This window comes from Cricetulus griseus, chromosome 8 (assembly GCF_003668045.3).
Source record: "Cricetulus griseus strain 17A/GY chromosome 8, alternate assembly CriGri-PICRH-1.0, whole genome shotgun sequence".
NCBI classification, from domain to species: Eukaryota; Metazoa; Chordata; class Mammalia; order Rodentia; family Cricetidae; genus Cricetulus; species Cricetulus griseus.
The window spans coordinates 24,034,933-24,047,990 of NC_048601.1; the positions used below are offsets into that span (position 1 = coordinate 24,034,933).

General features: G+C 41.9%; 1 protein-coding gene across 7 annotated transcripts in view; it reads right to left on the bottom strand.

The window, feature by feature from the left end:
* The window catches only part of Bcl2l13 (BCL2 like 13), a 48,648-nt gene that overhangs the window by 23,555 nt on the left and 12,035 nt on the right, over nucleotides 1-13,058 (bottom strand). For 6 of the 7 annotated variants that reach the window (XR_003487650.2, XR_004770995.1, XM_027429317.2 and 3 more), the window contains 2 exons: nucleotides 3,057-3,164; nucleotides 1,090-1,246 (listed from right to left, as the gene is read on the bottom strand). Coding sequence is in view for 4 of the 7 variants with exons in the window: in XM_027429317.2 (XP_027285118.1) it covers nucleotides 1,090-1,246; nucleotides 3,057-3,164 (265 nt within the window). In the remaining 3 variants the exon portion in view is untranslated. Of the gene's footprint in view, nucleotides 1-1,089; nucleotides 1,247-3,056; nucleotides 3,165-13,058 lie in introns of those variants that run through there. The other variant, XM_027429319.2, reaches the window with a different exon arrangement.

Sequence of the window (13,058 nt, forward strand, 5' to 3'; positions counted from 1 at the left end):
AAGGCAGTGGATTTCTGTGAATTCAGGCCACGCCTGGGCTACAGTGAGACCCTGTCTCAAAAAAGACAAAGAAAAGAAAACAGAATTTTTTAAGGTTGTAATCTCGGCATATACAATATATGAACATAAGGACAGAGAGTCTTAATGAACCTTGCTCAATCCTCCTTAGGCCCTCAGTGCTCAGGGCAGCAGCAGCAGCTCTTCGAACACTCTTAGAAAGCCGTTCTGTGAACCCTCATCTCCTGCTTAGGTTTACGTCCTGGCCTCTTACACTGTCCTTTCCACATTTCTTTATGCTTGTGTCTGAGGGAGAAAATCCAACTATGGTTTCATTTCACTGAGTGTAATTAAGGATTTTATATATGCTCCTTTCACCAGAATACAGAGAAACTTCAATTACTTCCTGATAAAAACACAGCAAACTGTAAACCCTGACTACAAAACAGTAAGGAAATTCCTTACTGTAACAGCGATTTGCCATCTGAATTTTAAACTTTTGGTGAGGAATACATTTCCTCCTAAGTGATCCATCTTCATCAATTCATACTAATGCTGTAATTCATATTAATTCCTCAATGATTCTCATCATAAGTGAATTGCTTCTATTTTGGCATGCTTGAATTTTCACTAGCTTCTCAGTTTTAGCTTTACTATGGTGAGGGCCATAGCTGGAAAGGAGTTCATTGCAGGAATACAGAAGTAGCTTCACAGACAGATGTGCAACCCCAAAAGATACAGATAAAATACTAAATACAGACACCTAAAATACAAAGATAATGCTAATCACACATTACAGTGCACAAACCCCCAGCAACTACAGCTATAACTACACATGGCCACTAAATGGAACAGAGAAAAGGAGTGATTAGGACAAGGGCAATAACTTGTGTTTATAACACAGTAAATGCATCTGCTGAAACCTGACAGCTCAACAGGTAAATAAAAACCATCAGATCTCTGTTGGAATGGTTAAACCCCTGCTTTGAGGCAGATCTGGCACTCAAAACAAGCCTCAGCCAACCCAGCACCACATGCCACCCAGACACTGCTCAGAGAAGAAGAGCACTCCACTCGGTAGCTGCAACTCACTGGCTGAGAATCACTTGCAATGCTTTATTCAAAGGCTCTTTCAGATCCCGGGATACTCTTTCTCCAAGATGGGCCAGGCAGTCTTCTATTGAGCTTTCCGGGTTAGCAGGGCTAAACACAGGTGAGGTGTGACAGTCAAAGCCTGTGCTGGTGAAGGCTGAAGACAAGATAAAAGAAAGACCAAAATTCATAAATGGTGCTGGGGCTAGAGAGATTGCCAGTGGTTAAGAGCACTTGCTGCTCTTCCAGAGGACCAGGGTTTGATTCCTAGCCCCCAGGCCCGGGGGTGTGGGAGTGTGGGGGTGGGGGAGTGGGTCCAAAGCCCTCTTCTGGCACTCCATGGGCACAGCATGCACATGGCACAAAGACATACATTCAGACAAAACACCCATACACATTAAATAAACAAATAAAAATTAAAAGAATAACAACACAGTGAGTTCAAGGTCAGTTGGGTTACACAGCCGGAGACTGTTTTTTTTTTTTTAAAAAAAAAAAAAAAGCTGGGCATGGGAACACACTAAGGAGATGGAGGGATGACTGGGAGTTCAAGACCAGCCTTGGCTACATAGTGAATCTGAGGCCAACCTGGGTCCTGGGATCCATGTGCCTCAACTCCCCCCCCCAAAAAAAACAAAAAAAAAGAAAGGGAGTATCTTTATGAGAGTCCATGAAACTAAGGTATTTACTGTTAGGAACAAGAGTTTTAAGGTACTTGGAAAGACCATTATACATATTAATCTTGACTGGAACACAAAATTGACAGATCCTAAATTTTGAGGTTTTATTGTTTTGTTTTTCAGATGGAAGTCTCCCTAAACAGCCCAGGTTGACTTTGAACTCATGATTCGCCTAGCTCAGTCTCTCAAATGCTGGGAAAACAGGCATAAACCACCATGAATTGTTTATTTGTAAACTTACTTCTCTCTCTCTCTCTCCCTCCCTCCCTTCCTCCCCCTCTCTCTTTATCTCCCCCCCACCCAGTGTTTGTCTCATTGTAACCTAACTTCACATAGTGTTTACTTTGTAGCCCAAGATGAACTCAAACTTATAAGGATCTTTGTCCTTCAGTCTCCCAAGTGCTAGGACTACAAGCACAAAGCAGCATGCCCAGTTTGTTCATCAATTTTTATTCATTCTCTTTCCCACCTAACAAGGAACTTATTTAAAACACAATCTATCGGTTATTATTGAAAGTTATTAGGCTTTATATATTTAGGAATACACACAAACAGGTGACATGAATTTGAAGAGAGAGCATGGTACATGAGAGGACCCGGAAGAAGAAAAGGAAAGAAAGGGGGAAATGATGTAATTACGATGTTTTCAAAATAAAATATAATTTAGGGGCTGGAGAGATGGCTCAGAGGTTAAGAGCACCGACTGCTCTTCCAAAGGTCCTGAGTTCAATTCCCAGCAACCACATGGTGGCTCACAACCATCCGTTATGAGATCTGGTGCCCTCTTCTGATGTGCAGATAATCATGGAAGCAGAATGTTGTATACATAATAAATAAAGAAAATCTTAAAATATATATATATATAATTTAAAATGTATATGGAGGGGGCATGCAAATCATTTTCTGATGGGAGGTGAGGTCTGCTCCATGAACACTGAACACACAAATACATACATCTTTGGAGAAGGCAACAGTGGCAGCTGCTGCCAGATGTGGGGGTACACATGTTTAATCTTAACACTGGAGGCAGAGGCGGTGAGATTTCTGAGGGTTCAAGGCCAGCCTTGTCTACATAGTCAAGTATCAGGCCAGCCAGAGTTACATGGTGAAACCCTATCTCAAAAATGAAAACAGAAACAACAAGGAAGGAAAGAAGGAAGGAAGGAAGGAAGGAAGGAAGGAAGGAAGGAAGGAAGGAAGGAGAGAAAAAAAAAAAAAACAAGTAAATCCACAATAACCACAGCTGACAGAATCTGCTCATTGCTCAGGAAAAAAGAGGGAACAAACCTTCAGAGACTTCTTTGTCCAAGGATTTCAGTTCTTCTTCAATCTCAGATTTAACTTTTAATAAAACTTCTGGGTCCAAAGACTGTGGAGGAACATCTAGTTGAACTCCTGAAACAAACAAGAGAAAACAAGAGAGGTTACTACAGAGAGGGGCAGATGAGCCATTAGACAGCCAGTGGTGGTACCACATGTGGAGGCTGTGGTAGGAGGGTCACTTTAGATCAGTACAGAGCCAGTCTGGGCAACACAGTGGTACACTATCCCGAAAAAGCAACCAAAAACCAGAAATTAAGTATTAAGTCAGAAAATAAGAACTCAGATTTTATTATCAAGGCTAGAAGGTATTTTTTTGCAACAATAAATAACCAAGCTGAGGTGTATGTAGATCAGTAAAGAGCACATGCGCAGTGGAAAACACCCTGACTTTGATCCCAGAACTGAAAGGAAAAGAAAAAGCAAGGAAGAAACAACAATTAGAAGTGGGCCTAACTACTGAGAGTAAATTCTAACACAGAAGAGAAGCCTCTGTACATTTCTGGCTCCAGAAGCATACACCAGGAGACGGGAAGAGAACAGTATCAACATGCGTAGGTTCCCTCTTCCTGCATTCAACAGTCTGCAAAATAGAATGTGTGAGCCAGGCTTTACCGTCCTGAGATACTCTCAGTGCTAAGAAAAACTGGGCACACTGGTTTATGCCCATAATTCCAGCATTTGGGAGGCAAAGGCTGCCAAGTTTGATGCCAGCCTGGTCTGATTGCAAATTCTAGGCCAGTCAAGACTACGTATGTAGACAGGCAGTGGTTACACACAACTTTTTAATCCCAGCATTCAGAGGCAGAGACAGGCAGATCTCTGTGAGTTCAAGACCAGCCTGCCTACAGAGTAAGTTCTAGGAAAGCCAGGACTACACAGAGAAACCCTCTCTGGGGGTGGGGTGGGGAGTGGGATGGAGGAGTGACAGAGTGAGCACCTGTGTCAGGAGTAAATGAATAGAAGTAAACAAGAACTTCTGAAGAACTGTGCTCAGCCCAGATAAAAGCCTTAAGAGCTTCCAGTGACAGATAATAAGTATCTCTCTGTTCTTGGCTTTGACTAAGAATCAAATTCACTAAGCAAACTGCAAGTGCGACCATCTAGGACGTTATGGATAACACAGCTTTGATGTCATTCTCACTGTGGAAATCGACAATGCTCCTACTTCTCGTTTTATTCCTTGGATTTTTCCATTTTTCCATGGTGTGCGTGTATGTGTGTGTGCGTAGGGGCGTCTACAAGCATGAACACAATCATACATGTTAAGTGAAACATAGGGTTCCTTTCTCAATTGCCTTCTAGCTTACTTTGTTTGTTTGTATGCATATGAGTGTTTCACCTGAATGAATTTCTGTATACCACAGGCACACCTGGTGTTCATGGAGGCCAGAAGAAGACACTGTGTTCCCTAGAACTGGAGTTGTTGTGAGCTGCCACATGGGTGCTGGGAATTGAACCCAGGTCCTTTAGAAGACCAACCAAGCGTTCTTACTTGCTGAGTCATCTCTCCAGCTCCTCCACCTTATTTTTTGAAACAGGGTCTTTGCGGAACCTAGAGCACACTACTAGCCATTGAGTTCTAAGGATTCACCTATCTCTGCCTCCCCTATATTGGGTTACAGACCAGTGACACTGCATCCAGCTTTTACCATGTGGGTGCTGGGGACCCAACCTCAGCACCTATGTTTGCACAGTAGGCACTTTACTAACTGAGCTATCTCCTCACTCCCATTACACACTCTTTTGAGAGGAAAGGGGTTGAAACAATGTCTTACTAAATAGCCCTGGCTGGCATCCAACTCATGATCTTTCTGATCCACATTCTGGGTGCTGAGATTTCAAGCATGTGCCATGATGCCTGGCTCCATTGGGCATACAGTTAAGCAACACTGAATTATGTATAATGAATTTTTTTTTTTAAAGCAACCCACGCCGGGTTGTAGTGGTACACATCTTTAACCCCAGCTCTCAGGAGGCAGAGGCAGATGGATCTCTGTGAGTTCGAGGCCAGCCTGGTCTACAGAGCAAGTTCTAGGACAGCCAGAGCAACACAAAGAAACCCTGTCTCAAAAAACCAAAAGGGAAAAAAAAAAAAAAAAACCAGCAACCCTGTATGAATTCACTGCCAGTTTCTTTACTATTCAATAAATAAAACACACCATACTTCATTTTTACCTTATTGCCCTTCTTTTTCTTAATTATTCCTCCGAGGACCAATTTAAGTCTGTTTCTCTACCACATCTTCAGTCTTTAGTGATTCTTTTTCTTGAGATAGGGTCTCAAGTTTCTCAGGTTGGACTTAAGCTCACTATTATGGCCGAGGGTGACCTTGAACTTCTGACTGGGTGCTGCCGCCCAGCTTTAGGTAGTGCTGGAGATGGAACCCAGGGTTTTATGCATGCTAGGTATACACTCTGTCAACTGTGCTATATTCCTACTCTTAAGTGACACTTACCTATGCTGGAGATCAGTAGAAGACTTTCAGCATAGACCTTTCTGACCTCATTACCAATACTGTGAGACACTTTCTTTGTCTAAGACTATGTCAAACAGGACTAAAGGAACACAAATACTTGACAGTGGTGGCTGTTACTATCTACTGTGGTATGGACCTAAAGGATCACAGTGGGTACAAGAGTGTACATAAAACAACCTTACTGCATTCAATAGGTACACAGGACAAACCGCTGGGGGAAAAGACCCACACAAAAAGAAACTCGACTGATTTCTGTAACTTACACAGAAAAAAAAAAACAGTTCACATAGGCCAGACGCCTTTAATACCAGCACTCAGGAGGCAGAAGCAGGTAGATCTCTGTGAGTTCAAGGCCAGCCTGGTCTCCACATCGAGTGCCAGGACAGGCTCCAAAGCAACACAGAGAAACCCTGTCTCGAAAAACAAAAAAACAAAAACAAAACAAACAAAAAAAAAAAATAGTTCATATATAAATGTAGAGAAATAAAAAGCTATTTGCTACTGCTTTGAAACTACTAAAATGGCAAAAGTTAAAGAAGTAAGGAAATTGAGAAGTGATTTTTCTACAGGAGAATATGAAAACTGACTAACCACAATCTACAAGGCAATAAATACATCATTTATTTATGTCAATGAATGGAGACAGAGAATACAAAAAAAGGAAAACAGAATCAGACCTCAACTACTACCTCTACACTAGAGAACTGTACTCAATAACCAAGGCATAAGATCTGTAATCAACCAGTCCTCATCATTACTTGCCCACACACTAATAATCCATGAAGAAACAATAGTTGAAAACAGATCTTCCACCTGGAGTGAATCATGCCTGTAATCCCAGAATTTGGGAGATTGAAGCAGAAGAGTTACAGGTTCAAGGACAGAAGGGCGGGGGAATATCATACTGTTAAGTGACTTACTAGTGAACCCTAGTAAGTCACGTAATTTTTGATGCACAGTCTCAAATAGAAAATAAACAACGCCATCTGTCATCAGCCTCTTTCTAGAAGACAAGCACATCCAAAACATACACAGCCCCTAGCACCACCACCAACCCACACAGTAAATGACAATGTCTTGGTTACCATATGCCTCATACCCCACCAGATTAAAGAGAAATAGCTGATTAGAGGAGTGCTGTTCCCATGAAACTGACATGATGCTGATTACACATGACAAGTTGTCATACTTGATAATAAGCCATGTGGAAAGCCTAAACTATAAAAAGGCTACTCTGTTAGGATACAAAAGGCTATCTAGCTAGCTACCCAAGGACAGACAGATTCAGTGATCTTCATCTAATTAATCCTCTCCACCCAGACATTCAAAATCACAGAACTACACAGCAGGGCCAATGTAGCATAAATCCTGTTCAATGAACCCAGGGGAAGTATTTCAAAGATAAACAGACGTGAGCACACTAAAGTGCACCCACTTCAATCCAAATGAGGAGTTAAGTGAGTCGGCAATCAGCGTATCTCAGCTCTGAAATTTATCCAGTGCTTTCAAACTGAATATGACTAACACATTTTGGCCAACTGAATGCGCTAAATCAAAACCAAGTAAATCGAATGTCTAAAAATCTCCAAATAGAGGCATATTAAAATTACCTATAAGAGAGAGAGTGCTGGAAAAATGGCCTTTTGCTGCTCTTGCAGAGGGCCCAGTGCCCACATGGTGGTTTACCATTCATGACTACAGCTCTCTCTCTCTCTGATACACTCTTTTGATCTTTGCAGGCACCAGGTGTACTACAGTACTCATACATATATCAAGGAAAACACTCAGATGCGTTATATAAAATACATAAATCTAAAAAATAAATTTTTAGGCTGGGCATGGTGGTACACACCTTTAACCCCAACACTCAAGAGGCAGCAGGAAACAGATCTCTATGAACTTGAGGCTAGAGTCTATATAGTAAATTACAGGATAGCAAAAGCTAGACTGCCTCTAATTAATTAATTAATTTTGAATTAAGTGGCTGGGTGTGGTGGTACACTCCTCTAATTGCAGCATTTCAGAAGCAGAGACAGGTGACTCTCCTGTGAGCTCCAGGCCACTAAAGCACAGTGAGACCCCAGGGCTGGTTAGTTTTTTTGTCAACTTGATACAAGCTAGGGTCATCTGAGGACAGCCTGTCTCAAAAACAAAGAAACAAAAAACCCACAGGCTGAGCAAGCAGGAGCAGCAAGCCAGTAAGCAACATTCCTCTATGGCCGCTGCATCAGTTCCTACGTCTAGTTTTCTGCCCTGCTTGAGTTCATACTTTGGCTTTCCTGAATGATGGACTGTGTCCAAAACATATAATCCAAATAAACCCTTTCCTCCCCAAGCTGCTTTTGGTCATGGTGGTTATTTATCGAAGCAATACCAAGTAAATTACGATTAAAAAACAAAACAAACATGAACCTGAACTAACATCAACTACCAATTTTGTAAGTTTTAAAGAGTTACAGCAAGAAGTCCTCTGTACTGGACTCTCGTTGTCTAGAGGACGAGGGTACTTACTACATGAAACTGTCTCAGAAACAAGAAAGATAGATTATAATAAAACATCCAGAATTTTATTAAAAACTAGAACTATATACACTTATGATTAAAGATTTGACATTTTTGTAGTCTTTAAATTTTCTTTAATGATTTATTTATTCTTGTTTTATGTACACTGGGGTGTTTTGCTTGCATATGTCTGTGTGAGGGTGTCAGATCCCCTAGAACTAGAGTTATAGACAGTTTTGAACTGCCTATGACTCTGGGAATTGAACCCAGGTCCTCTGGAAGAGCAACCAGTGCTCTTAATCACTGAGCCATCCCGTAGTTATTTCTTAAGACCAAATCTCACTATGTTGAAGCCTGGTTGGCTTCAAACTCACCATCTTTCTGCTTTGGACTCCTAAAATTCATATGGAATTACAGGTGTGTGCCACATCTCATCCTGTCAACCGACTTTTGAAAAGGGTATCAATAATGTTCTCAATACATGGTCTAGAACAACTAAATATTCTAATGCAAAGGAATCAATCAACTATTACTTCAAACACACACACACACACACACACACACACACACACACACACCAACCAACCGGAGTCCTAATGTAAAAGACAAAGCAATGAAACTCTAGGCAATGCTTTCTGAAGTAGCATCAAAGCACAAGAAATAAAAGAAAACAAACACTGAGCCTCATCGAAATGAAAATTTAGGAGCAGGAAGGAAACCACAAAAGTAAAAAGAACAAATCATAAAATGGAAGAAAGTACCTAGAAACAACATATCTGCTAAAAGTTTGGTCCCTGAAGCCAAGAACAAAACGATAAATAACCTACTCAAAAATGGAAAAAGGATAATGTGATGGCTACTCTTGGTTGTCAATTTGACTGTATCTGGAATGAACTATAATCTAGAAATGGAGGGCACATGTGTGATCTGGATCTTGAGGCAAAAAGACAACAGGCCTTTAACCCAGACATTGAGGTGGAAAGACACAAGCCTTTAATCCAGACCTAAATGCTGGAAGGGACACCTTTAATCTGGACCACACCTTCTGCTGGTAGACTGAATAAGGACAATGAGAAGGCAGGGTTTGTTGTTCACCTGCTTGCCCCGCCTTGTCAATACATCCATTCCTTCACTGGCACTGGAGACCACTTCAGGGTTCCAGCTTATGCACAAGATCAGCTGAAACACCTCGCCTGGTTCGTGGGACTGAGTTCCATTCACAACTAGCCATTTTTGGACTGCAGTTATGCATACATACATACATACATAGAGAGAGGGGGAGAGAGAGAGAGAGAGAGAGAGAGAGAGAGAGAGAGAGAGAGAGAGAGAGAGATTCCCTCTAAAACCTCTAAAAACCCTGACTAATACAGACAGGAAGCAGCTATTTCTCCAAAGATACACAAATAGCCAGTAAAGTACAGACTAAAACATACTACAAGGGCTGAGGGCTAGGGATCTATGAGATGACTCAGCAGGTAAACGCTATTGATGCACAAGTTTGGTGACCTGAGTTCAATCCTCAGAACCCACACGAAAATGGAGAGAACCAACTCCAGAACATTGTCCTGTGACCTCCATGTGCCCGCACACGTGTACACACACACACACACACACACACACACACACACACACACACACACACACATGAAGTATGGTGGTTTGCACTTATAATAAGAGGACTGCCATGAGTTTGAGGCTAAATTAGGCTACATAGTGAGTTCCAGACCAGCCTGAGCAATTGAGACCCAATTTCAAAATTTCTAAATAAATAAATAAAATTTAAATATATAATTACATATGACAAAGCAATCCTACATCTGGATATATGCCAGACAGAATTCAAAGCAAGAACCAGGATATGGCTCAGTTGGTTGAATACTTGCCTGGCAAACAAAGTCCTAGGCTCCATTCCTAGTGTCACAGAAACCAGGCATGATGGCATACACCTACAATTCTAACACTCAGGAGGCAGAAGCTGCAGAGGACTTCAAGATCATCTTCAGCTACACGGAGAGTTCAAGGCTAGCCTGGGCTACATGAGAACTAGTCTCAAAACAACTAAAAGAATTCAAAGCAGGAACATAAGCAGATATTTGTACATCCATGTTCAAGGTAGAATTACGATAGCCAAAATATAGGGAAATTGAAGCTCCATAAACAGACGAATAGATAAACAAAACGTGGTATATACATATTTTCAGCCTTAAGAAAGAAAAGAGATTTACACACACCACTGTTGCAATTTAAGAAAAGTAGCTCTCAGCCAGGCATTGGTGGTGCACACCTTAAGTCCCAACGCTCGGGAGGCAGAGGCAGGTGGATCTCTGTAAGTATGAGACCAGCCTGGTCTACACAGCAAGTTCCAGGACAGGCTCCAAAGCCACAGAGAAACTCTATCTCAAAAAACCAAAACAGAAAAGTAGCACTTGAGAGAAAGATGCCATGAAACAGGATTCAAGCAGAGGGGTTTTTTATTAGGGAAAGATATCACAAAAAGGGGAAAGTGATGGGGAATGTCCTCCTGTGTATGTTTATCTTAGTGGTTGATAAATAAAGTACTACGGGCCAATAGGAAAACAAGATAGGTGGGACTAGGAGTCGAGGAGGATTCTGGGAAATGTAGTAAAGAAGTCTGTGACCTAGGCAGGAAGTGACATATATAAGCAAGGGCAAGAAGGAAGTTGTCCTGCCAGGCATTGGTAGTGCACGCCTTTAATCCCAGAACTCAGGAGGCAGAGGCAGGTGGATCTCTGTGAGTTCGAGGCCAGCCTGGTCTCCAGAACAAGTGCCAGGATAGGCTCCAAAGCTACACAGAGAAACCCTGTCTCAAAAAACCAAAAAAAAAAAAAAAAAAGAAGGAAGTCATTCCTTTCTCTCTTCCTCTTCCTCTCTGTGGAGTTGCCATGTGACCCGGGAAGGGAGAGAGAGAGAGGGAAAGAGAGTGAAACAGAGAGAGGGCGAGAAAGAGAGAAAGAATGGGAGGTGGGCAGGGCCCTTTTAAAAGGGAGCATAGTGAATATGCACAGGTGGTACTCTTAGTGGCTGCAGCTGAGGGCGCATCCTGTCAGAACCTCAAGGACAGACAGTACAGATGCCTGAATACTAACAACCACAATATGAAACACCAGCCACAAAATGACTAATACTTTATATGAAGTACCAAAAAGAATCAAATTCATAGAAAATTAGAAAAATAGTTAGCAGGCACTAGTAGTTTAAGAGGGAATAATAAACCAGTTATATACAAATGTATTTTACTGCCACATTACTATTGGCAATGTAACTATCATTCCAAAAAAGAACTATATGAAGCTGGGGCTGTAGCTCAGAAACAGGATGCACAATTCATACTCATGAGGCCACGGGTTCAACCCGCAGTACTGCACGCACACACAATGAAATAGAAATGCCTCCTTATTAAATTCCTACTAATGTCACAGCAACAAGGGGGTCTGTGTTAATATATGCCAGGTTAAATGTAACAAAAATTATCACTTGTTATAAAATATGCAAGCCAGAAGGATTTTAACCAAGTATGGTAACTGGCACTGGTAATCCCAGCCTTGATCAGAAGCGGCCAAGCGACATGAAATCCTGTGTCAAAGGGGAAAAAACACAGAAGAGGGGAGGGGAGGGGAGGGGAGGGGAAGGGAAGGGAGGGAGGGGAGTGATTCAAAAACTAGCACAGTACAGAAGACTTAACTAGTTCAGAAAAAGTGTGAAAGAATTAACCACTCACGGAAAAGTCTACTCGCAGAGTATGACTCATTTAGGAAACAATGAAAAATGTATAATGTGACAGAAAATCCTCAGTCATGAAGAGAATGACTTACTTAGCCACTTCTCACATTTATTGTTCCACCAACTTGAAACTAAACTCTCATTGGTGCTATAATAAATTCTATCCATAGACAATGACAAAGGAGTGAGTTCTACATCACATTTCAGAGAACAAACAAGATAACAAGATAGCAATAAGAGTCTGCCGGGCGTTGGTGGCGCACACCTTTAATCCCAGCACTTGGGAGGCAGAAGCAGGCAGATCTCTGAGTTCGAGATCAGCCTGGTCTAAAAGAGCTAGTTCCAGGACAGTCTCCAAAGCCAGAGAGAAACCCTGTCTCAAAAAACAAAACAAAACAAACAAACAAAAAACAGAAAAAAAAAAAAAGATAGCAATGAGAAACTAGTGCTTTCCTTTAGGAAGGCTACCCTAAACCCTACTTGATGATACAAACCTGTAATCACAGCGCACAGAAGTCTGGGGCAGAGGGATCACACACTTGAGGCCAATGGTGGTAGCCTCCAACTCCACTCCTAGACTCCAAAAATATAGCTTCCTGAGGCTAGAGGTGAAGCTCAGTGGTAGAGTATTTAGCTAGCATAGCAAAGTCCTCAATTTGATCCCAACTACTGTGATCCACTGCTGGGATTAAAGCTGTGCGCCACCACCACTCAGCATGAAGGGTTAAATTTTAAAAACAAAGAACTGGGGCATGTATGCAAAATCAGTTATGAAGGTGGGAATATCAAGAATCTAGAAAAAGAAGTTAACAGAGCTTTAAAAAATTATGAGACCCTGACCAACACACCTGACTTCTGTTTTTATTAGACAGGTGATAAAGGGGGCACAGTTGTCATTTTAGTATTTGTTTGTTCCTAACATTATGGGTTTAGTCTCAGTACTATCAAAATGAAAGGAAAGAAGGAATAAACAAACAAATGAACAGGAAATCCAAGGCCCAAAGTAAAACTGAACTGGAGCCGGGCGTTGGTGGCACATGCCTTTAATCCCAGCACAAGGGAGGCAGGGGCAGGCAGATCTCTGAGTTCGAGGCCAGCATGGTCTCCTGGAACACAGCCACACTCATACATGTGCAGTCCGGGGCTATTTCAGGCCAGCAGAGATGACAGCTGCAACCCAGACTTCCTGTGTTTTCTGGCTTCACACTGCTGCCCATCACAAACTGCAGTGATACAACTGTAGCTAC